The sequence below is a fragment of the Lycium ferocissimum genome, chromosome 2, assembly GCF_029784015.1.
Source record: "Lycium ferocissimum isolate CSIRO_LF1 chromosome 2, AGI_CSIRO_Lferr_CH_V1, whole genome shotgun sequence".
NCBI classification, from domain to species: Eukaryota; Viridiplantae; Streptophyta; class Magnoliopsida; order Solanales; family Solanaceae; genus Lycium; species Lycium ferocissimum.
This window is the reverse complement of record NC_081343.1, coordinates 41067096-41094415: the sequence shown is the minus strand read 5'-3', so window position 1 is coordinate 41094415 and position 27320 is coordinate 41067096. Positions and strand designations below refer to the sequence as shown.

The 27320-nt window shown below is 34.8% G+C and overlaps 3 protein-coding genes across 6 annotated transcripts; all 3 read left to right on the top strand.

Annotated features, from left to right (window-relative positions):
• Positions 1–5067: 5067 nt before the first annotated feature.
• On the top strand, positions 5068–7950 carry LOC132037720 (uncharacterized). Of its 2 annotated transcripts, XM_059428326.1 has the most exons (4): positions 5068–5225; positions 5312–5866; positions 6549–6816; positions 7441–7950. In XM_059428326.1, the coding sequence occupies exons 2-4, from the start codon at positions 5324–5326 to the stop codon at positions 7503–7505; spliced, it is 876 nt and encodes a 291-aa protein (XP_059284309.1). In that variant the 5' UTR covers positions 5068–5225; positions 5312–5323; the 3' UTR covers positions 7506–7950. The 2 variants fall into 2 exon arrangements, with proteins under 2 accessions (XP_059284309.1, XP_059284302.1); XM_059428319.1 differs by having other exon boundaries at positions 5068–5866.
• A 3633-nt stretch (positions 7951–11583) lies between these two features.
• Positions 11584–24338, top strand: LOC132037694 (uncharacterized). Of its 3 annotated transcripts, none has more exons than XM_059428278.1 (17): positions 11584–11896; positions 11981–12106; positions 13273–13332; positions 13952–14065; positions 14183–14270; positions 15370–15515; positions 15591–15692; positions 16483–16554; positions 16626–16725; positions 16816–16898; positions 17873–17950; positions 18066–18164; positions 18266–18316; positions 18427–18483; positions 18591–18632; positions 20079–20142; positions 20242–20714. In XM_059428278.1, exons 1-16 carry the CDS (start codon positions 11753–11755, stop codon positions 20136–20138), a joined length of 1422 nt encoding a protein of 473 aa, XP_059284261.1. In that variant the 5' UTR covers positions 11584–11752; the 3' UTR covers positions 20139–20142; positions 20242–20714. The 3 variants fall into 3 exon arrangements, with proteins under 3 accessions (XP_059284261.1, XP_059284244.1, XP_059284252.1); XM_059428261.1 differs by lacking the exon at positions 20242–20714 and adding an exon at positions 24144–24338 and having other exon boundaries at positions 11586–11896; positions 20066–20142; XM_059428269.1 differs by having other exon boundaries at positions 11586–11896; positions 20066–20142.
• On the top strand, positions 24149–27207 carry LOC132037708 (hypersensitive-induced response protein 1-like). Its single transcript, XM_059428294.1, has 5 exons — positions 24149–24337; positions 25487–25607; positions 25773–25864; positions 25950–26046; positions 26708–27207. The coding sequence occupies exons 1-5, from the start codon at positions 24149–24151 to the stop codon at positions 27064–27066; spliced, it is 858 nt and encodes a 285-aa protein (XP_059284277.1). The 3' UTR covers positions 27067–27207.
• The last annotated feature ends 113 nt before the right edge of the window (positions 27208–27320 follow it).

Here is a 27320-nt window from a genome sequence, read left to right as displayed (position 1 = left end):
AAAACTAGGGTTTCTATACCATGCTCATGATAACCCTAGGTCCATGTCCATGATTATATTATGTATGAATTGTTATAATTCCATCATTTAGTTCTTAATATTTCTTTATGATTATTAAGAATCCGTCCGTAATCCATGAAAACCCATATCTTGTATTCCATGGGTTATTGCATGCATGTTTTTAAATAAAAATGCTTATTTCATGAATATCCTACATGTCTACAAGTTTTCATACAATTGTATTATATAACTATCTTCATGCCATGACTCAAGATACATACATGCTAAATACAAGTTATTTCATGAAATCATGTTTACAAGTTATTTCGTAAAATCATGATTACAAGTCAAGTACAAGTTAATTCACGAAAATCATGGGCTTCTTAGCCAATTATATCATGTTCATGTTTTTGGGAGTTGCACGAATTACCGAGAAGGCTCAAATAGCCTGAAACTACGTAGCCACCGTAGGACAAGGATCGCTCCGCCCAGTTAGGACGATTCCTTAATTTCACACTGAATGGATCCATCAGGCACGTTACCACCTAATACCCTGGCATGGGGCCTTGTTATTGTCCCATGAGGTACCGACTCCACGTACCCACGTGGTGATATCATGTTATCGGTTTATGAAATGCTCTATACTTATCATGTTTTACTTATGTTATATATATGTATCCATGCTCATGTTCATGCTACGTTCATATCCAGTTTTGTTTTCGGTTCTTATCATGTTATTCCATGTCCCATGTTATTTCTTTCGTTGCTTTACATACCAAGACATTCAATGCCGACGTCTCCTTTTATTGCCCAAGGGGCCTCGCATTTCACGACGCGGTACGCATTTACGGTGACGACGCCCTCGCTATCGTCATGGGGATCCGCACGTACCCTGACCACGGGGGCGAGCCCCATCTCATTTGGGGTTTAGACATTGTCTTTCTTTATTTAGTTTTGCATCTAAAAGTAGTTGGGGGCCTTGGCCCAGCAAGTATGTTATGTGTTTCAGACTCATGTTAGAGGTTTCATAGACAAGACAAGTGTCATGTTAGACTTCCAGAGTTAGTTAGCCGGTTTGGCTCATTTATGATATTGTCCGCATTCGTGACTTAACCAAGTACTTATGTTTAATGTTATGACTTACTATGTTTTATAAAAGCTCATCATGCACTTCACGTTATATTTCCGCTCATGTATGCCCCATGATGATTTAGCAAGCCATGTGGTTCGCTCGGTCACATGCAGTCAGGCACCGAGTGCCGTGTTACGCCCAGGTCATGGTTCGGGGCGTGACAACATCATTGATATTTAGATATAACTAGTAAATTGGTCCGCGCTTCGTGCGGTTATTAAAAATTTATTAAATTATGAAATGAATCTTTTTTTTTTTTTTGAATATCTAAATACAAAGAGAAATTCAATAAATAAATAAACCTAAAATTTTGTCAACCGCGTTCTCTTCACATTTATGTAGTTTTGAAGTATTCAAATGTTTAACAAAATAATTGAGACCCTTAGTTATAAATGTATACCTTCGATATTTTATTGTATTTTGAGAAAATACAAAAACATTGTTTCCTTTGAAGTCAATCTTTTGCATAATTCTTTAAAATCCATCTTTTGTTATAAATATAACATTTTAATTTCTCAGATAATCTTTGATTCCATTTTTTCCTTTTTTGTTGTAGTTTCAAATAAGTAAATTTTATTTGTTTCAAAATAAATTGGTTTACTGGAAAAAGTTAAAAGGAAAAATACATAATTTTTCTATTGTTGATAAGTTAAATAAGGATATAAGAAACATTGACTTTAATCCCTACATTAAGCTTAAAGGATTTTTTCAATAAGTAAAAAAAAGCCTATTACAATAATAATATGCATAAATAATTGAAAAGGAACAAAATACACAGAAAAGGAGCACCAAAAGAGAAAAAAAAAAAAAAAAAACTGACCTACACTTTTGTTTTAATAAGCACTTGATAATCCAATTGAAATGAACATATAACAATGAATAAAAAATATCTTTAAATAAGTGATAATATTACAACAACCTTCAATATATATCACTCCTCCATTCTCCTTAAATATTCCCTTGATCTTCTTGTATCTACCATCCTTCAGGAAAATATATTCAACCATTTTTCTCATTCACTTTCATCTTCTAAAAGTCCTTGCCACAAGCACAAGAAAATAAAATTCAGAAAAGAATGAAATCTACAGCAATTTCGAATCAATTGAATGCAAAAAATAAGGTACCAAGAGATACAAAATATGTGTGAAGACTCCAAATAAAAATATGGGAAAAAAATATTAATAGAACATTTACTTTCTTCTCCACACTAACTTCCGGTTGTCCTCCTCGAATCTCTTTTGCAGAATTTGTCATTCTTCTGCAAAATCATGAAATTTCTTTTCCTTGATTAACTTTTCTTAATTCTATAAATATTTTTGAAAAATGGAGAGGAAAAATAATAATTGAGTGAATTTATAGATGCACAACTAAGGAAATTTAAAAAAGACGTAGAATCATACCTAAAAATAGGAGTCAAAGTACTGTTAAAAAGGAAATCAAGGGGCAAATTAAGATTTATAATTAGGATAAATAAAGAGAAGGAAACTCCATATTGATCAGTAATGCAGAAGGTAATGGCAATGCACCCCAGCAGGCAAAGCAACTATTTTATATTGAAAATAATGGGCAATTGAAACAGATCATTATACATAGAAGTAATGAGGTACTAATGAAATTGAATGGAGAAAGGAACGTGGGATAGGAAAAGGGGTGGTTAACGATCATACCATCTGTTGAAGAAAACCAATTGTATACAACAATAACTAATTACCACAATGAATTAGTGTGGCAGAATTAATGAAACTCATTAAATAAGGTAGATTATAGTTATTTCTTTAATTAAAAAAATGAGGGAAAAATATAAAAAAGGTCAAAAAAAGGAGATAAAAGATAAATAGGAATGATGGCCCCACGATAGAGTATACACACATAACTTTATCTACTTTAAATTTTTATATTATATATAGATATAACTCTAAGCTTTTCATGTTATCTTTAATGGCGAGACTTTATACCCACATAAATCTCATAAAATATACTATAATTACGAAGTTAAAAAATCATTCGTTTTTCAAAAACTATATGTCCAATCAGACTATATTACATACTCCTAAATTAAAGCATGAGGAGTAATTTTTCCCGGGTAGATAAGGTTAATGGTAATTGACAGTTTGATACTTTGCCGACTCAAGAAACAAAAAAGTCCTGCATGAATCAAACATTTTTCTAAGGTTGAAAAATTATGACACCGTGGCTCCCCCACGATTAAAAAAAGTTGTGGTAGACACAGGGCTATTAAAGACCGTGTCTGCCTTCTCAAACTCGCCGACAATTTCCTACAAGCATCAAGGACCAGAGTAAACACATGAGAATCAGCAACTCGACTTTATATGTAGAGTGAATTCAGAGACGGATTCAAGATTTAAATTTTATGAGTTTAATTTTTAATTTTTAATATTGAACCCATTATATTTTAAAAGTTATGAATTCATATATACTATTTATTACAATTTTAATACTCCGTCCCAAAAAGATTATTCTAACGACATGCGAGTTTAAGAAATAAAAACTTTTGAAATGTTGCGGTCCAAAACAATGTTTTAGATCTTTTGTGTGGTAAATCATCTCATAAAGTTAAATTGTTTTTAAATATAGAAAGGGGACAATCTTTTTAGGACAGATTAAAAAAGGAAAGGAGGACAATCTTTTTGAAACGGAGGAAGTAATATTTTACAAATAAACTTATATTCTGTGTCGAAAATTAAACCCCACTTGGAATGCTAGATATGCCCTACTGTCCAAAGCATTTGTGCTGTGAAACACTGAAACACACTTGGCTGAAGAGTATGATCATGTGGTGATTAATCAACCATCAGGACACAAGCAGAGAACAAAAAAGTGAAACTTGACTTATATGCCCATCCACCGACCACCGTGGCACTGTCGGCCGCTACACTCGTTGTCTTGTAACGGAAAAATCTACACGTAATTACTTTGAGTTAGGGAAAAAATGTAAAGCAAAATTAAGAACAATACAGTGGCCCTAGGCTAGCTAGTCGTTACCAGTGGGGCACGTTGATTTTTAATTTATGTATCACATAAGAGGCCTCCACCTAGTAGAAATAATATTTGATTTTGTGGTCAGTCTGGGACCAAACAAATGACAGAAGTCAGAGTCATTTGTTAGCCAAGAACTTTAAATTACAAATTCGTTTTCTTGTTGAAGAAATATCTAGGGATTATTAGATTGCGTGTCTCAGTTGTAACAATTGATTTATGTTTACACGTACATTGATGCAGGGTGCATATTTTTACATTATCTGATTAATTAAAACACTAATAGATTACTTGTATATAATTATTGTAGATTGATAATTTGAAAAATAGAGTAATTACTAACATAGTAACATGTTACACCGACGAAAACTATAGTAATAGTACTCCTTTCACGTATAATATTGAAGGGGTGAGGGATTCTTCTTTACATACATATTGATTCTAATCCATATAAATTCGAAATGTTGGTGTGAGCAAGTCATATATCAAATGGAGTCTTTATGGTATACTATATGAGTTGATTTAAGAAACCACAGAGTTGTAGTCAGAGCGGAGCAAGGGATTTTAGCCGGAAGATTATATATATATTAGATATCGAATTCTTTGACTTTTTAGTGTGTTTTACTTTTTCATTTTTTTAAATATTTTTAATGAAAATTTTGACTTCAACATTAATTATAATAGAATGATTGGAATCGCAATTTTCGAATTTGACTTTTGAGAATGATTTTTTTAATAGAAAGCACCTTATTTCTTTTAGTAAATTATACTAGTGAATAGTAGTAGGAGTACTATATTAGTGAGGTCAATAAACTTTAGAAAAAAGGTTGATTGTAACGTGAAAATAGTATGATCGGATAAAAGGAAAAGGTACTGAAAAAAAAAAAACAAAGATAAAAGGAAAACGTTAATGTTAAAGTCAAAATTCTCACACAGAGGTTAGCCAAACAAATTACTACCTACCCTCCCATCTGCCCGTTACACAATTAGGACATCTTACATGCATTAATAACAGTTGTTTCACACAAACTCTATACTTTCTTCCTCAATTTCCTGATCTTTATCACATGTCTGGAACCTCAAGTCTCTGATCCAGGTGGAACTCTACATCAAAAAGATAATTCCTTTTTCGTCATTCAATTCTTGAAAATTTTGCATAAAAATTTCATTTCTTTATTGCAGAATTAATTCTTGATGGAATTCTTTCAGAAATCCAAATCTGTTAGGCTCAAGAGCCACCATGAGAAATTCTTACATGCTGATCCTGATCAAGAAACCGTATACCAAGATCGCAGTGGATCTTCAAAATCCGCAAAATGGACTGTTGAATTCCCTGAAGGATTCGACAATGTGATCCGATTAAAAAGCTGTTATGGCAAATACCTTACAGCCTCAGATGAACAATTTTTATTTGGTGTAACAGGTCAAAAAGTTATCCAAAGTTTGCCTAGTAAATTGGATTCATTAGTTGAGTGGGAACCAATGAAGGAAGGATCTGTAGTAAAGCTGAAAACTAGATATGGGAATTATTTAAGGGCGAATAGTGGATTACCTCCTTGGAGAAATTCAGTTACACATGATATACCTCATAGACATCAAGATTGGATCTTATGGGAAGTTGATACTGTTGAGGAACTTCCAGAATCGAACGATGAAAGCATTTCGAGATCGGAATCAGTGGGTGATGATTTGAGCTCATCTTTTCATCTTACAACTGCTAAATTCTCCAGGACTCAGGTTTGTATAAATTCTGCCTATTGTACATTTTGATGCCAAATGGAATCTTTCTTATCGTAATAGATAGACTAATAGATTTAATGTCGTTTGGTTCGTGGACAAAGTTATGCTGGGAATTGTAATGCAGAGATTGTAACAGGGGATTATACAGTACTTATGATTTATTTGGTTCATTAGATCAAAACTAATCTAAAACAGGTGTTTGGTTTAAACTAGAGAAAGTTGGATAACCTTTTGCTTCAAATTTTAACCTACCTTCTTAAGGAAAGGGCTTTGGGAGAATTCCAATTGTGTCATTTACTTGTTTTTATCCAAGTATAGTTAATCCTTGGCTTGTTATCCTAGATTGGATGTGCTATAGAATTATACCAATATTCCAGTACAGAATTATACCAGTATTACTTATACTGAAAATGAAAGTGCAACCAAACAAAGTATATAAATATTACCGAAGTTTCCTTGTTTTGATAATCCCAGTAACAAAACGAGCCCTTAGGATTTAACTTATAGGCTTACAGTCATTGTAACAGGTTACTTCCATTTTTTGTAGGTTATCGATCAATCCATGCTTGATATTAGCAAGTTACTTGTAATTGACTTTTTAAGTGTTCTCATAATGTAAGTTACTATTTACACTGGAATGAATTAAAGCTGATCTCCTAAATTTGTATGAAACGTGCAGTCCTCGGTGATGTCCGAAGGTAGGCTTATCAATTATTATGTGGCAGATGAAAATGGAAATGTGAATGATTCAGTGGAAGGGCCTTCATTTCAGTTCAAAGGGCATGGATTAGAGGAACTGACTCAAAAGTTGGAAGAAGAAACAGGGCTCGAGAAGATTGTTGTTTGTTCTAGGAACAAATTTAATGGGAATTTATATCCTCTCCGTTTAGCATTACCTCCAAACAATGCAACTATGAATGTTGTTGTAATACCTGCATCGTCTAAAGGTCAGTATACTTAATCCTCTTTTGAAGAATGTACCGTCCTTATTTCTTTTCAGTAACCAGCTCGAAAAAGCTTTTGCAAATAGCACGAGACACATTGTTTTTAACAGCAATGTGACTTTACAATGGCAAATGCATCGTAAAAATGGTTACTTGATCAGACCATGTGTGATAACAAGTCTATGTGAGCATTATTCTTTTCATTTGGAAGTAACATTACTGATGTCTGATCGTTCATCTATGTGTACTATGTACTGCTGCCAGTTTCTATGTTTGCATGCCTAAAGTACTAACACTGTGATTAGGGACAATCATTAGGCCTTTAATCTTCTGGAATTAGAAGTGCATATAATTAGGATGCGGAGTACAAAATGCTATAATCGAGGAACGAAAGATTGAAACAAAGATCTTTAGAGTTGGTTTTTTTCTTGTCTAAAAGTTTGTTTTTCGTTTGACCAAACACAGTAGTCCTCAAAACAATCTTTCTTGACTATCTTTAGCATATAGATCTAAACCGGGAGCCTCCTTGCTTTGGCCTCTGTATGTTGGTGTTTTCTTCTGTGGTTTTATAATCCTGCATCTTGTTTTATGATTTGTTGACAACAATGGTATTGTGCTGCTGGACAGTGGCAAAGGAACTGATGGCAGATGTTCCCACATCCAAATGGTCGGTGTTGAAGACTCTATCGTGAAACATTATTCCTGTCAACTAGAAAGTATATTCTAAATCTTCCCGAGAACCAGAGGCGGATCCACAATTTGAAGTTTATGAGTTCATATAACAACCTCAAGTTAATATACAATAATAAAGGGTTCATACCCAAATATTTATAGATATTAGGTAGATTTCTTGATACATATACACGATCTGGTCAAAAGTTATTGGGTTCATGTGAACCCTTAGATGACGTGTGCCTAGCATTTCTTTCTTCTTTTGGTTGTAGTTAGATTTTAAGTGAATGTGGTGCAACCAAGACTTGGTATCTTTGCAGATTCCAGTTGGTAGCATTATTTATTTGTTGAGAGTTGACAAATGCAACTTTCTTCACCTGTGTATTTTGGTTACTTGTCTTTTGGAGATATAGTTGTAATATCCAATCTTTTCACTTGCAGTAACTATCCTTATGATTTCTGTTCCTTCTTTTTGAACCTCTAACTTATAACAAACTGAGAATCTTAATACTGAGACAGAGTTAGATAACATTTTACAATAAGATATTCTTGGATAGTTTAAACAAGAAATTGGATTCAGAGAAGGTTACTTCTAGAAACTTTCAGAACAGAGGGAAGCCAAGGATTTGGGTCTGACAATCTTGCTCTATTAAATATGCACACTAAAAATCTGTTCCTGCATCATGTCACTGAGATCCAACAAGTGAAATAACTCTATATGGCACCACCAAACATGTATGATGTAACTGGAAATGAATTTGAAGTTAAAAAACACTGAACTCCGTGAAGTTTAAGAAATTGCACGTATTTTAATCAAATCACATTTTTGTTAACTTATGTTGACGGATAAGTAAATAGTACTCTAGGAAATAGCAAGAGTCGAATACGTGGCGTGTCAGGGCGACTAAAAATCCTGGATTCGACTTTATCGGTGCAATATATCTTCAACACGGCCTAGCCTTGGAACTTGGAGGCAGGCGGTATTTATTTTTCAAAATATGCAGGGGCGTGGAATTAGTCCTGATAAGTACTGTTGACCATGGAACATGCAGAATCTGTTCATTTAGGGGTTCTTCATCAAGGGAAGTTGATTCATGATTATATTAAGGTGAGTAATTGGTTAGAATAACATGTGTTTATCGGTATTGAACATATTGATCATATGTATGTTAAGTGTTAAGGTGGATCCGGGATTTGAAGTGTATGGGCTCTGGGTTCTAGCCCATTTGAGTTATTGGTTTCTAAATCATAATTTGTACATATTAAATGATTTTTTTGGATTCTGCATGCCCAACCCACACTGTCAACTCCTTATCCGCCCTTGCTAAGTGGGGGTGTATTCACTTGGCTACTGAGGTCTTTTGCAGCATGCCTAAGAGGAATAAGCATAATTTGCAGCAAGGTTTGAGAGTTTGCAGTATGGTTGCCTGAAGCAGCAATTACTAAGCTGTTTGGAGAGGACTGATGGTATTGCCAGTCTGGGGCACATGCATAGCTTCTGAAGGGAAGTCAGATGTTTGTTGAATAGCATGGAATATTTATATGGTGTTGCACTCTGTGTAACAGAATCCTTGAAATTTGCCTTGACATCCCGTGTTGAACATTGTAATAAGAACGTTGGTACTTCGCCCGGATTCTTTAAAATACACTGAAACTTAGGAAAAAGCTTAACGTACCCCTACCGGATACCTTGTGTACACCCTAGCTAGGTACCGAAAAACAATTCAATCAACCTAAAACTAGTAACCCAGGATAGTTGCGCAAGTATGTGACAGCATACATTCAACTCTTTGACAAAATAAGGGATGCAATACAAGTACTTCTGGTACTACTCTCTCCAAACACACCTTTAATTTTTTTTCTGTTTGCAACTGGCTGGAACTCACTGACTCGATTAATCTGCATTCGCTCCATAAAAAGCTCAATATGCGAGGGTTTAGCTACCTACGAAAGTGGATCTCTGCTCTAAAGTAACTTCATCAAATAACTAAAGTTCTAAGAACAAAATAAATTTAACATATCATTGGACATATTAATAAAATATCTTAAACAACCAGTGTAGCTATTCTTCTAACATTTGAGACAAGAAGTGATATTCTAAACGGAAAAGGGTCAAATATATCCCTGTACTATTAGAAAAGGGTTAAATATACCCTCGTTATACTTTGGGTCCAAATATGCCATTTCCGTTATACTTTAGGTCCAAATATACCCCTCTGTTATACTTTGCGTTCAAATATACCCCTCCTCCATTAAAATTATCTATGGTGGACATGAGATATGACGTAACACTGATAAATCGGTGAGGTGGACACCACATGGCATGCCACCTCACCACCCCAATCCATTTACCCTCTCTTCCCCTTCTTCTTCCATCACTACCATCTTCTCCACCTTCACAACTTTTGCCACCATTACCACCACTCCATTGTAATGTTAACTAGCGAACTCTCTAAACAACCTTATCGTGTGTAAATTATTTGGTATATACCTAAATTATCAAGATGAATTACTAGGTTGATAAAGACAATGCATGGATTGTGGAAACGTAGGTGCAGTAAGTTGCTACTTTGTTCTGTTTGGTCTTCTTATGCTTGCTCTATTTGTCTCTTTGCATTTGTCTACTGTACTGTTGAATGATTGAGATCTAACTGTGTTGCTATTCATTCCAGAACGGACCGGTACACCCTTGACAACAGTACCAGGAACAGTAATTTTTTAAATTGACTAGTGATTCAGTATGCCATGGATTTTGATAGATGGAGAAGTTCACCAGAAAGTCATTTGTTCCAAAGGGAGTTAGTATAATGGTGGAGATGGTGCTAATGGTGACAAAGGTTGTGAAGGGAGAAGAGATGATAGTGATGGAAGAACAAGGGGAAGAGAGGGGTAAATGGATTGGGGTGGTGAGGTGGCATCATTTATCGATTATGGATAATGGTGTTTATCTTTAATTTCATGGGATAAATTATCACCGATTTACGCCCTTCAAATTATTTTACCCTCAAATAATTTTTTTACCCACGTAAAATATCTCAATCCGACCCAAATTTTTTTTTTCAAAGAAAAATAATAATAATTTTTCCAAAAAAAAAAAAAAAACGTATTAGTTTGAAATTTCAAAAAAAAAAATTCAGATTAGTGGGTAAAAAATTATTTGAGGGTAAAATAAGGGCTACACAGAAGGGTATAATCGACCCCAGATATAAATGGATGAACTATTTTTCAAAGTTCGGGGTAATTTTAGCCCCTTTTAATTTTATTGAAGGAGGGTATATTTGACCAAAGATATATTTAAACCTAAAGTATAATGAAAAGGACATATTTGGATCCAAAGTATAACGAGGGGTATATTTAACTCTTTTCTAACAGTATAGGGGTATATTTGACCCTTTTCCGTATTCTAAAAGTCACCTATTTTATCTACTAATCGTTCTTCAAGAATCAAATGAATTTATATTTAAATAAAAAATTTAGTTTCCATACATTACGTAAGATCCTTAGATTTCATTTGTTGAATAAAAAAATTATCCAATGCTAAATTTCATCTAATTAATTTCAACAAACCTGTTTTGTTATTGTTTTATTCTGAGCCGAGGGTTTATCGGAAATAATCTCTCTACCTCCCAAGGTAGGAGTAAGGTATGCTAACACTCAACCTTCCTTGCACTCATTTCAACGAGTCAAAATATTTCAAAATTAATCGGATTAAGGTAGTCATTAGAGTTTTATTTTAATAGCTGTCACTCCAAACCAATCAAGAATTTCCTTTTCAGCTATCTTTTATTTTTGGAGTCAAAATATTATCAAAATTAATCGCGATTAAGGTAGTCAAATTAAAAAATTATTTGTTTTAGTTTAATTTAAAAATTGTGCTTTATTACCTCAAACCAATCAAGAATTTTCACCATTTATCTTTTATTTTCAATGAAAAAAGTGGCCATCAAATATACCTCTCAACATTATTATCAAAATGACTCATCAAATTTCATTAAAACCCAATAAAAAAGTGCTAGCATATATACGTTTATTAGTTTGATATTTACACAAATGATACATATTTGCCCTTTCATTAACACAGATACTTATTTTCCAAATTAAAAAATTATTTGCTTTGGTTTTAATTTAAAAATTGCGCTTTATTAAAAAAAAAAAAAAATAAGAATCAACTCATCATGGATAGAGCAAACAAGACGTCAGTGAGCTTATTCTACATTTTGTATTGAAAAGGTTGCAAACTCAACTCGAGTACAGGATATTATCATCAATGAATTTGATACCGCAGCGCTTCATTTTTCGTCTTGGATTTGCCTCTCAAACTTCAATTCTCAAAGTAAACCATCCTTGCTCAATCCCTAGCCATGGAAGAAGAAAACTTAGTACAATTACTTTCTCCTTAGCAGTTCCAAAGGTAACATTCATAGTAATGTACATATTTCTACAGACTTATGGTAATTAATATAAGCCTAACCAGTTGATGTTTTCGGTGAAATAGTCAGGTGAAGAGGTTTTGGTAGTAGTAGGTGGTGGAGCTGCTGGAATTTACGGTGCTATTAGGGCCAAGACTATTGCTCCTAATCTTAAAGTTGTTGTTATTGAAAAAGCTAAACCTTTATCAAAGGTTAGTACTTAGTACTCCCTCCCTTTCAATTTGTTTGACTTACATTGAGTTTAAGAAAGTAAGAATACTTTTCAATCTTGTGGTCTTAAACTAAAGATAGATACTTAGAATGTTCCATAATGCCTTTTAATCTTGTGGTCTTAAACGTGTCATGTGGAAAGTTTGGAACCAAAGAATTGCCAAAAAAAAAAAGAAAAAGAAAGAGACATTCTGTTTAAAACAGACTACAAAGGAAAGTAAGACAAACAAATTGACACAGAGGGAGTGCCTTTTTCCACTGTTATGAGAATCAACACAGCAAAATTTCTCCATTTTTCATTTATTAATTGTATTGAAATGATTTGGACCCGAATAAAGGGGAATGATTAAATAGAGGATTGATATAACCTGACCCAACTTTGTTTGAGATTTTGAGATTCAAGTGTAGTTGTTGTTTTTCAGAACTTTGAGAGTGTTGTACTCCCTCCGTCCCAATTTAATTTTGTTAGTTTGGCGAGGCACGAAACTTAAGAAAGAAAGAGAGACTTTTGAATCTTGTGGTCATGAATTAAAGATGCGTATAATGTACTAAAGTGTCCTTCAAATCTTGTCGTTTTTAACTTTCCATGTAGGATGTTTGAATTGTACTTATTAAATATAGAAAGTGGCACTCTTTTTGGGACAGACCAAAAAGGAAAGTAAGACACTTAAATTGAGACAGAGGGGTACCTTTTCCCCTGTTCTGAGAATTAGCACAACAAAATTTCTCCATTTTTCATTAATTAAACGTATTGAAATGGTTTGGACCCGAATAAAGGGGAATGATTGTATAGAGGATTGATATAAGCTTACACAACTTTGTTTGAGACTTTGAGATTGAAGCATAGTTGTTATATATAAAACTTTGAGAATGTTGTACTCCCTCCGTTTCCGTGCAAAAAAGAATGACCCCTTTCTATATGTGGAAACAATTTACCTTTATGCAATGATTTATAGCCACACAAAATATATGTGACTCATTTAACGCACAAGTTTAAAAGTCTTCTCTTCTTTCTTAAACTCCGTGCCCAGTCAAATAGGTTCACATAAATTGAAACGGAGGGAGTATCATTTATCTTTTGCTCATAATTCTTGAGGATTTAGTTTGTGTTTGTAATGAGGAAATATTTGGTTGTTTGTTTTGGCAGGTCAAAATTTCTGGAGGGGGCCGCTGCAATGTGACTAATGGGCATTGTCTTGACAATAAGGTAAAATTCTCTTTTCAGTTAAAAGATATAATCTCTGCTTAGCTGTATGAAGAATCGAAGCCCAAAGCTTAACGTTCTTGGAATATGACATTTGTGGAAGAGTGAATTTTGTTTATGTGTAACTTTTGTTCCTTGGTGGCTGGGGAATTCAATGTATTTGCTTGCTCCTCTGGTGTATCTGACATTGGATTTCTCATTTTTAATCTTAATATTGGAAGCTATTTCAGAAATACTAGTACTAATTATAATTCCGAAGATTGTATATCTTAAGAATTTGAAAATAAACGCCTTTTATCCTAGGCACTTTGCACATGATAAATCGAAGATACAAATAGATAATTGAGTTTGAAGAAATACTTACTCTTTTCTACTATTTGTAGTCTGAACTCCCTCAACCCAGATTTTGCATTCGCCTATACTAATTGAGTAGGATGTTTGTCAGTAGCTTATGAGAATTATAAGCTCAACTAAAATAACTGAGTCTAAGAAGAGTGTGTGTGCGCATGCATTCTTTTCTTTTCTAAAAGGCGTTCATAGTTGAATGTCATTTTTAACTTCAGATATGTGGCATTATAGCAGCATATAAGTCAAGCTCAACCAAAACCAACCTCGTTTACAGATTTTGGCAGAACAGTATCCAAGGGGTCATAAGGAATTCAGAGGCTCCTTTTTCCATACTCACGGTCCAATGGATACAATGTCCTGGTTCTCTGATCATGGTGTGGCGTTGAAAGTAATCACCAAAACTACCTTTTTGATGTTTCTTTTCTTCTTGTTGATGTTTTTTTTGATAAGGTAAAAGTGTTCTTCTTGTTGATGTTAACTAGTAGTTCTGCTGATTTTGTCTCAGATTGAGGAAGACGGAAGGGTCTTTCCCACCAGTGATAGTTCATCTACTATAATTGATTGCCTCATGTCTGAGGCAAAGAGGAGCGGAGGTAGATAAACTATTCTATCACAATTTTGTTTTATCTAAATTGTTTAATTGAGTAGCTTTGGACTTTGGATCGTTGTAAGGTCAGAATTTCCCTAAAAGCAAAAAAATTGGACTTTCTACTCTTGTATGGTCACACTTCCCCTGAAAGCAAAATGTTTTCTGTTAGCTCGTGTGTATCTGCGTCTCTCTCTCGCTCTCTCTTTCTCTCTGTATGCACTGACACTTACTGATATGGCATTACTGGTGAACTTGAAGCCAAGTATTTGCCAAGAACATCTCGGGATTTGAGACATGGAATCCTTTATTTTTTCTTATGATAAAATATGGGAGACGGTGGCAACTTAAACAAATTGGAATTGGAAACTATTAACACTTTGAATCGTTCTGCCTAAAGTATCCACTGCCTAGATGTTTATGAAATTGTTTCAGGGTTATAGACCAAGGCTAGATGTTGAACAATCATGAATTTAAGGCCTATGTTAAGACTCCCTGCACCCGGCTATAGTATGCTTAACTGCTTTATTTTTAAAGTTTTCTCAATTATCCTTAATGTATTTATTCTGTTTCAGTCACCAGGTTGAGATGGAAAAGTTGTGCCTAAAAGCTAAAATAGCTACATTTTGAAATAGTGTCCTGCATTTTTTGTGCATTTTCTATTTCATTTCGTACTTGTGATGATGAGAAAATTATATCATCCAAATGTGCAACTTACAGATAGACCATATTTCATGGACTAAATCAAAAAGTAGGTTGCTGAAAATTGGAAGGAAATATGCTCCTAATCTGAACAGCTATGAAATATCAGCCTTTTATATTTCTTCTTTTATTAAACTTAGAATGCTCTATCATCTACAATGGCGAGTTGAAACATCTGCCTAGGTATGGTGAATCATGAATTCAAATACCCTTATGCTAAGTAAAAAGAAATGAAAGTCAAAATTTCTTTCATTTCTCAAATTCAGACCACAAGCTCTCAGAAGGTTTAGGATTGCACATCCTTAGCTATGACTCAAGCAATTACTTTACGTATTTTATAATTTGTGGGGCATTCTATTTCTCTTTTTCCTATTAAGATGCTGATATGCCAGTTCCTCATTTAGTCTTGTTGCAGACTGGAAAAGTTGTTACTGGTGCATCTTCCACTGCTGATGGCAAATTTGCGGTCAAGCTTGAGAAACGTAGTCTTGATTATGTGGAGCAGATTGAAGCTGATTTTCTACTAATTGCTAGTGGGAGTAGTAAGCAGGTCAGTTTGGTAATGAGTTAGTTGCACTTTTTTTGCATCCATTCCTTCACTTCATTTCCATCTTTTCCTGTTCAGGGTTATGATCTTGCCACTCAACTTGGTCATTCTATTGTGGAACCTGTTCCGAGCCTATTCACTTTCAAGATTGATGACTTGAAGTTAGCAGAACTGTCTGGTGTAGGTTTCTCTACCATTTGCAGCCAATTGAGTGAATTCAGTCTTTGAGGTGTTTGCCTGCTACTCCTTATCTTCTATATCACATCAACAAAGATATAGCTTATTATGTATTGTCAATAGTACCTTCTTTCCTGAACCTTGGTTATACTTAGGAAGATGCTTTATATGTCTCATAAATGTTGTTTAAAATAATTATTTTGGATTCAGATCCTATTGGTTTTTGAATATAACCTGATTAATATTAGTACTAAGGATGACATAGCTCTGATCGTCTTCCAAATATCTGCACTGATAATTTTTTCTTTCCTCGTCTGGCACTTTATGTCTTATGAGGCAGCTAGTTTCTTTCCCAATGCTACACAGTTGCATGCTTCAACTTCTATGTTCTATAAGTACCCAAGCTAACTCTTTTCTCGAATTAGTGCTAATTGCTATATAAAAACATGATAGTCTTGTGTGCCCTGTAAATTCACCTTTCTGACATTTTAGAAGATGCTTTGGTGTTCTTTATCATGGGGCAATGTGCACTGATAATACTTATTTGTCTAATGGCATCGTGATCTCTGCTTCTTAACAGAGATTTTCATTTAAATTATGAAGATTTTGACTGTTTCCCTGTTTTTTTGTTGCTAGAAATTCATATTAAAGTGAACATATATTTTATGTATTTCAGACATCATTGCACTTCCGTGTTGATTCTTAAATAGTTGTGACATACTTATCACACCTTTGAGAACATGAAGATGTTCATGCCTATGTCTAATGGTAATCATTTTGCTGTCATCCATAGGTGACATTCCCAAAAGTAAAAGCAAAATTACAGCTAGAAGGCATCCAGAAGAATATACCACAGCTTACTCAGGTATGCATTTCTGATTGATTGCATTTCTGGGATATAATTTTTGTACTGCAGAACATAATTCTATCTTTTAGGTAGGACCCATGATAGTAACCCACTGGGGACTCAGTGGGCCTGTGGTTCTTAGGCTATCTGCTTGGGGGGCACGATATCTATCCAGTTCAGACTATAAGGGTAAAGAATGTCTTCCTTTTTCTGTCATTACCATTTTCTCTTTACCACAACCTTTTTTCTCTTGCTGAATTTAGTTGCAAACACACCCAGGTACGCTTTGCGTGGATTTTACTCCTGATATCCATATTGAAGATCTAAAGTCTCTACTCACTCGTCACAAGAGTCAGTTTTTGGTAATACATTGTGTGACCTGAGTTGAAGTTTATGACCTTTCAATTATCTTGTTTGCTTGTCCATATAAACTAGTTTGTCAAAGACGGGAAACATATGGAAGAGAGAAAAGAAAGCTGTCCTCCATGAGAAGAAAGCTACAGGAACTACTTCATCTTTTAAAAAAAGAAGAAAGCTCCAGGAACTAATACTTAAACATGAAATTAAATATTTGCTTTATATAGTGAGCAACTATATCCATGGATGCTTCATTTGAAGTACATGTGATGTGAGCAGGTATGGGTTTTGTCGAATAGATTCAAAATAGCAAAAAGGGTTGTATATGTTAATAGAATTACAGGAGCTCAATAGAACTCGAGGAATTCTGTGCTAATCCAGGACTTATACAGAGATAATTTGAGTAAATCAGCTATAGAAATGAAAGGAAGAAGATGGAATAGAAGTTGAATAGAATAGAACTGAAATGTAAAATGTTTGTTACAATGACTTGTATGCACTCAATGAATGGAATAGCTACAGATTACAATTTGACTTGACTTCAACTAACTAACTGCTTTTAACAACTTTTGTTGACCTGGACAGTTCGTAACTAACTTCTGGAACTGTCAACTAACTAACTGAGTAACTAACATTTGGACTTAACTAACTTTTGAACTAATTCTCAGAATCATGTATCTGTATATATCTCCACTCGGTACTTACGCACACCCATATATGATAACTGGACCATATAAGGTAGTTGAACAGAAATAAAAAAATTCTACTAACTGATTGAACCACATAAACGGAGTTGTATGAGATACAGTGACTGAGGGTTCTTAAACTATTGGTCGATCTTATCAAGAGAAAAAAGGTTCTGAAACTATTGATTAGTCTCTTCTGTGAATAAGATCTCATCACGACACCAAAGCATATGATTTCTGAATTTGAATTGGATATTACTTCACCACTTTCCTTATTGTTCTCTTCAATGCAGAGGCAGAAGGTGCTGAATTCTTATCCTTCCGAATTTGCGGTTGTGAAAAGATTTTGGAAGTATATATTAGATCGTGAGGTGAAAATGCTTACTTCAGTTGCAAGGATGTCTTTTGACTTCTGCAATATGAATATCTTCTCAGAATGTTTGTCGTCCACTTTTATTTATTATTTTTCTTTTTCGATTAATGCAGGGCATATGCGGAGACATGCTGTGGTCGTCCATTTCCAATAATTCGTTATTCGCTGTCGCTTCTTTGTTAAAAGATTGTGCATTTAGCGTGAAGGGAAAGGTATCATGGCTCTTTCCATTTCTTACAATGATTTCTGCTTTTGACATCATTACTTTGATTGAAAAAAAACTTTCTGTTGCATCCTTTTCGGGGTAATGAAGGGCCAATTTAAGGATGAGTTTGTCACAGCTGGAGGTGTTCCACTTTCAGAGGTGCTCCCTTTTCTTTTCTTCCCGTCTGTATATGCCTTTCAATGCTGAGACCCTTTCAATTTAGCTAAACTAGTTTCTGAGAGTTGCAACCTTTCTATTTCTTCAAGCAGATCTACCTTGATAGAATGGGAAGCAGGATCCATTCTCATCTCTACTTTGCTGGAGAGGTTGTCTAACCTAATACCTGTAGTTTACTTCTCTTGCTTCAGGTTCAAATTTAGGACACAGGTTATGGCTTTCCCTATGTATTTATGATTCTTTGAAAATCGTGTAGGTACTCAATGTTGATGGTGTTACTGGTGGCTTCAATTTTCAGGTAATGTGAACATGATGTGAATCCACAGGGTAGAATTAATGAGAAAAGTGCATCATGATCTCTTTATTATATATTTTAATATGTATGCATTATATGTCTGTTGGCTGATGGGTATACTATAAAGAGAAGTGCTGATGTATTTTAACAATTTGTTCAGCCAAAACCTTTTACTTATAATCATATTACTATTTGGTGCATCATTCAAAAACTGAAATCATCAATGTTTGTAAGTTGAAAATAAATTAGAATGAATTGGTCCAAATTACTTGAAATAAATAGTGAGGGTTCATATAGCTGATTGCAATTAGCTTGGGGTTGAAGCATAGCTGTTGTATTATCAATTTGATCACACTCACCAAAAAGAATACATATTGCTGATGTTGTTGGTGGATCGTCAAAGTGTGATTTAGTCTGGTTTAATTTGAGATAGATACAGTAGGGATCCTTGTCAAAGTAAACTTATGTTCATCTAATTAAACAACTAAATTGATGCTCATCTTTTCCTCATCTTCTTACAAACAGAAGACTGGAAACGACATTTTCTTTAGATTGTGTACTTTCAAATTGATTGTCGTGTTGTCTAAGAAATTCGTTTTAGATTTTCTTAGGTAACTTATATCATAAAATTTGCATTCTTATCTTTTTGTAATTCCACTTTTCCCATGATATTTGTGATAATTTTAGTCCATGATAGAAATTTTTCCTTATCAAAAAGACATGATAGACAATTTTAAGTTAATCTTTTAGGAAATTAACAGACCAAAATATGTTGTATCGGAAGGAAGATCTACTGATATAAATTTGGCCTGTTAGGGTATATTGGCCGATTATCTACTCTCTGCAAAAAAGAAATACTGATTGTGATATTTGATGATGTATCGTGTAATTTACTAATAATTACTCCTCTTTTTTTTTTCCCCTTGCTATCAAGTTACTAATGATTACTCCTATACATGATATTGCCTATTTTGAAGGCTTTATTGTAGAACTTTTTTGCAATTTCATTTATCAAAGTTTGATATAGCACTTCTGCATTCTAAAAATTAATTTTTTGATGCACTACCTATTATTTAATGTAAACGTCTAGTTCAACGGGATTATCTTTAAGTTTGAGCCTCTAAATAGTTAAAAATGTGTCCAGATGGATTTGTGCTTAATACTCTTGCAAATGGGGAACGTGACACTGATAAATCTGATATCACGATTCTTAACCATGATGTGTTGTCTTGCTCCTAATACGCGTAGTCACTGTCTGAATAAACCTACTTTACCCATGTGTCTTGTTTCATAATTTTTTTAATCCCTTTCTTCCTTTTAGTTACCTTTTGGGGGAGTGGGGTGGTGCGGGGGTGGAGAAGGGGGTGTATAAATAATATTCGTATTTCAGCAGGCTACTTTCTTTGCTGATTGTTAGCACTCTGTCAACTCTGCAGAATGCTTGGACAGGGGGATACATTGCAGGAACAAGTATCGGTAACCTGGCTGGAGTTGCATATAACAGAGTAAATCAGTAAGTTATGCAGTATTTGGAGATATTGATTATTGAAGAGCCTGACAAAACTTTGAAATTAGTGATTCCCTTAGTTATGTCACCTGTTTTCTTTCAAAGGAAAAAGCAAGCGTATCAAAAGACTTCTGTGTAAGTTTTTGAAGTAGTGTTCTATGCCGAAAGTTATGCTGAAAGCCTTTCGGGAGCTAACAAATGCTCAAGAAGTCGCTGAATCAGCTCAGAGAGAATCTCTTTAGAATGTACTGATAGCATGAGCTCTCTCTTCTTGCATCAGTGGCTATCTATGGAACTATACTAGTTAAGGTAACATGCATATTGAAGAGGAAAAAAGGACTAATATGAGGAGTGGCAGAATTGTATAACTAATTTGGTGCAGCCTAATTGCTAATGCCATATTTAGAGCACAGTTCAAATCTCAAGAAGTTTGCTATTCAGTTGGGCTTTCTCAACTCTTCTAACTTATGTGCAAAGCTTAATTAAAACAGAGACGGAGATAGAATATATAATCCAGTTTTGCGTTTTTGTTAACCTGACATCTGCGCAAATTAGTCTATTCACATTTTTTTTAATCATTTGCTAGCTAGCAGTAACGTGCAAGGTTATCAGATAACTTTTGAATTGCATCATTGGGTGTATCACTCAGTGTAGCAGCTATATTGCATGAAACATTCATTAGCTTGACATAATTATGGATGTCAAACCGGTGTAACAAGATGTTCATACCTATGCATAAATCATAATACCCACATGTACCCACAACAAGTCCATGTGAAATGCTATTAAATTTAGACCTTTTAAGTTTCCAAGAAACCTCATTGACCAAAGTTAATAAAGAAATTTGCCGGACTGTGATTACGCCTATAAATATTCCTCTTAATAAATTATGGGTAATTTCAACATCATTTGCTGGAAGATTTGCCTCGGAGTTGGACATGTGATTGTGATTTACAAGAACAATTGGCATTAACAATTGAGTTGGTCAAACTTTTGTTTTTTTAAAACTCTGGTACTGTCTTTTGTTTTAATATTGTATTGTTGTGTGCAAGACACTTGTCGAAAATGAGTTGATCCAGGTCTGTCATCGCCCGTCCACAATTTTCAGTTACGTGTCGCGTTTCTTGTTGAATATGAATATTCTTCGAAGGTTGAAATCTTGATATGTATGGTTCCTCGAAATGTCGAAAAGAACAAGGAGATTTTATCGAGGTTCAAGTAATTAAAATCTGTTAAAAAAATTAAAAGTGATTTGAGTACTATAAAAGAATTGCATGGAGATTTCAATATTCTATGCTCCCACTATCTCAAAAGGTCATAGTCAAACAACTTTTCTTTTAACGAAAGTTTTCCTTGCAAATTGTTAGAAAATGTTTTGAGTTACCGATAACTGTGGTTTACAGTACTTCCTTTGTCTTTTTATTGATATTGTCTATAAGAATTAAATAATCATGGGTTTTATAGTATTTTCCAAATAAATTTAGCTATGAAAATTCTGATTTAATATAGTTTTTAACTAGTTATCCCTTCGTTCATTTAATGTGAATCTGTTTGACCGGACATAAAGTTTCAAAAAGAAAAACGACTTTGAAATTAATCTCAAGTATGCTGTAACATTTCTATGATTATAAAAGAAAGTCATTAGCTAAAATGAAAAAAAGTTAAAATTAAATTGTTTTTAAACATATAAAGATATTTTTGCAACTGAGCTAAAAAGGCAAAATACATCAAATGACTCCTGAACTATACTCGAAATGTCGAATTCACACTTTATACAGACAATTTATTTACACACCCGAACATCTAAAAAGTGAATTTAATTCCACCCTACAAATGATGGCACAAAAATAAAAAAATAATTAATAATCGCGCGTTTTTTATAAAAATTATTTTTTTATTCCATTTTTTATTAAAATAAATGTTTTTGTACCCCCACCCCCTCAGCCCGCCCCGCCCCTCTATCACTCCAAACCCGCCCCACCATTCTTTCTTCTTCATCCCTGCACCCTTCACCCTTCACCGCTGCTCTTTTTTTTTTTTCCCCTCCCTTCACACCTTGCTCCATCCCCCCACCACGCTGCTGCCCCGCCCCGTCCCTCCATCTTCACGCCAAACCACCCCCACCCCCCAAACCCCTCCCTTTCTTCTTCACCATACCTTCCATCACAAATAATCACATTGCCACAATCAATTTCTCCATCCTCACCTGTCCCACCATCAAAAATTCAAACCCAGCACCATTAATATAAATATCTCAATCAATTTTTGTTGATTAGGATAGTAATACAAAAAAAAAAAAAAAAAAAAAAGAACATGAATCTCGATGGTGGTGATGACATCTTTGTTTATAACTAGTAAATTTGATGGTGCTGATGGAATTGATGATTGGGTTTGGGGATGGTGATATGTCGCCGGTGATAATGGAGGTTTTGTAATGAGCGGGTGGGGGAAGAGGAGCGGGTTTGGGAGGGGGGGGGGAGGGGAGAAGGGTGCAGCAGCACGGGTGGGGTGGGGGGGTGGGGGCAGCAGCAGCAACAGCACATTGAATAGTCGGGGCTGTTGAACAGCAGCAGCAAATTGAATTTTGGACGGGGTGATGTAATTTCGGTGGTAAATTTAGTTGCAGATCTTGAATTTATGGTGATTGTTTGCAATTTCTTATAGTGGCAGTAGTTATAAAGCGATTTAACGGTTGATTTGGTTGTGGGTGGTGAAATTTGTGGTTAATTTTTTTATTTTATGGTGGTGGGTTTGATGGTTGGTTTGACGGTGGTGATGGATATGGTGGTGGTGAAATTGATTGTGGTGGTAGCGGCGGATATGGTGGTGGTGAAATGGGTGGTGGCAAATTTGGTGGTGGCGGATATGGTTGTGGTGAAATTGGTGGTGGGGGTGGTGGGTTTTGTAATGAGTATAGAAGAAAAGGAAAAAGAAAATAGTGCAAATTAAAAAGAAAAAAAAAAGTACTGAAAATAATAAAATTTATTTTATTTTCACGGCATTCTGATGGCGTGCGCGTGTGGAACACCACACGCTGTGAAAGTGGTGTAATACCTTGCAGGGTGGAATTAAATTCACTTTTTATATGTTCAGGTGTGTAATAGGTCGTCTGTATGGTTTGAGTGTGAATTCGACATTTCGAGTATAGTTTAGGGGTCATTTGATGTACTTTGCCGAGCTAAAAATGAAAAGAGTCACTATGGAACATCCATAGTTTATTTCAAAGAAAATGATTAACGAATATATGTTTAACTTAACACCGATAATTAGATCCTTTTGCACTCTAAACCTCACAGTTCTCTGACGGGAAATACATGTTATATAATAGCATTATCTTCCTTAGTGCATGCATAAAATATTATTAAAATAAATTATTACGATGACTAATAATACTATGTAGAAAAAAGTAAACGCATTGATCGTTATGCAATCCTCGTCATTTATTTAGGGCGAGATGTAGCTTCCTGACGTAATTTTCTGTGCTATACAGTGGTCTATATAATTTAGATTTCCCCTTTCTAAATTCCATCTACTTAATTAACTCACACGTTGCTACACATCGAGCCATATTTACCCCCACAAACAACCCACCCCACCTCGTATCTTTATCTGCAGCGAACAAATTGATCTCTGCAAAATAATAATCAAGGCAAGTATATTCTATCCTTGTAATCTGGGAAATTCAATCTTTATCTTTTTCTTATCCATTCTTAAAAAATTACTTATTTATTAAGTTTGATGCCAAATGTTAGCATAACTTTTGCAATTTCATTGTTTCCTTCGTGGGCACCTTAAAGAACAGAAAGAAAAACTTGCCCTTTTATTCTTATATAACTTAGTCCAAGATACTAGACCTATACACTTCTTCTATGTGGCGTTGGATAATTGGTTCTTCTTTTATTTGTTAGAAAAAGAAAGATTGCTCTTTTATCTTCAATTTTTTTTTTTGTTTTTTTTTTTTGAAGTCTTGAATTCTTCCGTGCTCTTTTGGAATTGTGTTGAAACAGAGACAATGGGGAATCTGTTTTGCTGTGTACAAGTTGACCAATCAACAGTGGGTATCAGAGAGAGATTTGGCAAGTTTGATGATGTGCTTGAGCCTGGATGTCATTTCTTGCCATGGTGTATTGGCAGCCAGATTGCTGGTTACCTTACTTTAAGGCTGCAGCAGCTTGATGTAAGATGCGAGACCAAGTCAAAGGTGCGTAAACTAATAGGGTTTGGTGTAAACACTAGATGCGATAAATTTTTACAGTCAAAGGTGTTAGCTTGTTTTTGAATGCCAATTGCTTTCAATACTTTTACCGAGTTCATCTGAATTCAATACTTTTAATTTGAAGTATAAAATTTATGTGTAAAAATTCATTAGAATTGCAACAAATAGTAGATATGAACTCATAACTTTGAAAATATAATGGGTCAATGCGAAAAACCTTAAATGTTGAACCCATAAAGTTTAAATTCGAAATCCATCTCTGCTGCCACCTGAATCTCTTAGCATATGCTTGGAAAAACACTTTTCCCTTGATTCTTGTGGATTATTAGTTCATGTTGCAACATGATGTATCTGCGTATGGCTTTTCAAATTTTTCAAGTTTTTGACCTTTCTTTAACTTCTCTTAACTAATGAGAATCAGGAAAAGACTGTTAAACTAAGAGGTTGGAAGTTCGAGTCACCAAGTGAGCAAAGTTGGAAAGGGCCATTGTTGACTCTTGGGTAGGTGGTTGTGGGGCGAGATTTAACCTATCAAAACAAAAAGGTAAAAAAAATATTGAACTATTAATGCAAAGATGATGTTATGTTATAATTAAATTTGTATTGTCTTGATCATTTCCTTTTTTGGATTTTTGATTTTTTTGTAATTTTTTTTTTGCCTCACCCTTCCACGGGGGAAAAAGTTTCTACTTCTCTTGTTGACTCGAACCTCGCAACCTAGTGGTTGAAGGTCGAGGTGTTCTACCACTATAAAAAACTAAATCCTTGTGCTTGTCCTCTCTGTCTTCTGCGTCATGTTTACTGAGCCAAGAAGTCTTCAAGAGCACAAGCAACTAATTCACTTAACTTGGATTTCAGTAGATAATGTCTGATAACTGATATGGCCATAGAATCTAAAATATTTCTTGCTAGACTGCTAGTTGACATTTTCTAGCACGTTTGTTTTTCTCCTTATTCACCTTTGTAAACATCCAGGTTCTGGTTTCAATCAAATGAAAGGACATTATGTAAACCATCATATCATATCATGGTAATCTAATATGGGCTATCTCAGTGTGCTCAATGACCGTAATCTACAGCATGACCTTTTCCTTTGTCATGATTTAACTGGTAAAACCTTCATTCATTGTGCAGGATAATGTATTTGTAACTGTTGTTGCTTCAATTCAATATCGTGCTCTGGCTGATAAAGCTACTGATGCTTTTTACAAGCTTAGTAATACTCGGTCCCAGATCCAAGCCTATGTCTTTGATGGTATGAAAATGTGAATCTCTTATATTTTTCTTTCTCATGACAATAGATAAAAAGTGATAATATCTACAAGTTCTGTGTGCTGCAATTGCACAAGCACAATACTTCTCTTTTCTGAACTATTTGTTTGCGTCCCAAATGATGATGGCCTCTCTCATAACTGTACAGTTATCAGAGCGAGTGTTCCAAAGCTAAATCTGGATGATGTCTTTGAGCAGAAGAATCAGATTGCTAAAACAGTGGAGGAGGAACTTGAAAAGGTAATTCATTCCCATCATAAATGGTGTAAGTAAAATGACAAGCAATGATGGTTATTGTACTCATCTTCCTTTGGATGATATGTAGGCAATGTCTGCTTACGGATATGAGATTGTTCAGACACTAATAGTTGATATAGAGCCAGATGAACAAGTCAAGCGAGCTATGAATGAAATCAATGCAGGTATTATGTATAACCTGTCTCTTTAGGTAGACTGATGTAGTTAACACATCCTTTCTCTCTGTCTAATAGCAGTAATTCATCATATGGGAAAGTTCTCTGGTGCTTATAAAGAACTAACTGATGAAATTAGGTGCGATCAGGTTTGGTAACCTACAACCATAGCTGTTTCAGAATTATGGAGGGACGAGGATGTATAGCTAAGTGGAGAACACATGAACCCAAGATAAACGAATATGGATAATAGAGTAGAGGAAAGATTTGGCCTCTCAGATGTACGAATTATCTCTTTTTCTTGAGGAGAACAAAAAATTTAGCTTATGTATATCTCAGCCTTGCACATATTCTCGTTTGAAGCATGAGAACATGAACAAGCTCAGTCTTTAACTACTCGTGTGACCCACCTCTTAGCTTTCAAAATGGCCTAAAGTGCATGATGATTCGATTTCTGAAATATATAAACGTAAAGAAAAAAAATCCTCTTTTACTGTTCTCAAGAAAAGATCTCCCTCAAAAGGAGAATAATACCATAGTAGCTAGGTTATGTTGACTACATTGGGCTATGTCAAGCAATCCATTTCAATCTTATCCAAAATCTGGTGCTAGTGGTAGGTAATTTTTTTAAGCTTCAACCTAATCGCTGGTTTACATTGAATTCTGGCAGCTGCAAGGTTGAGAGTAGCCGCCAATGAGAAAGCAGAAGCTGAAAAGATTATCCAGATTAAACGAGCTGAAGGTGATGCTGAGGCTAAGTACCTGGCAGGACTAGGGGTTGCTAGACAACGCCAGGCCATTGTGGATGGTTTAAGGGACAGTGTTCTTGGCTTCTCAGTTAATGTACCAGGAACTACAGCCAAGGACGTCCTCGATATGGTCCTCATCACTCAGTATTTTGACACCATGAAGGATGTTGGTGCCAGCTCCAAATCCTCAGCAGTCTTTATCCCACATGGACCTGGTGCTGTTAGTGACATTGCAGGGCAGATTCGACAAGGGTTACTGCAGGGTTCAGCTGTCCAGTAACCAAATCTTTTATAAATGTGTTTTCACCATGTCTCGTGTGGTTCCAGTTTGTAAGTAATGTTTCTTTGTGATTTGATTATGATGGCCGCAATTGTTCTCTACATACGTGTGTTGCTAATGTAATTACATGCAGTTTTCTAAGTTTTGAGTGTTTGTCATCTAATAGTCAGGTTCAGTATTTTGTTTCATTGACATTAATATGCCGGAGAGCTTCGGCCGTGGAAAGTGAGCAAACTGACTGCAACGAGGCTTCC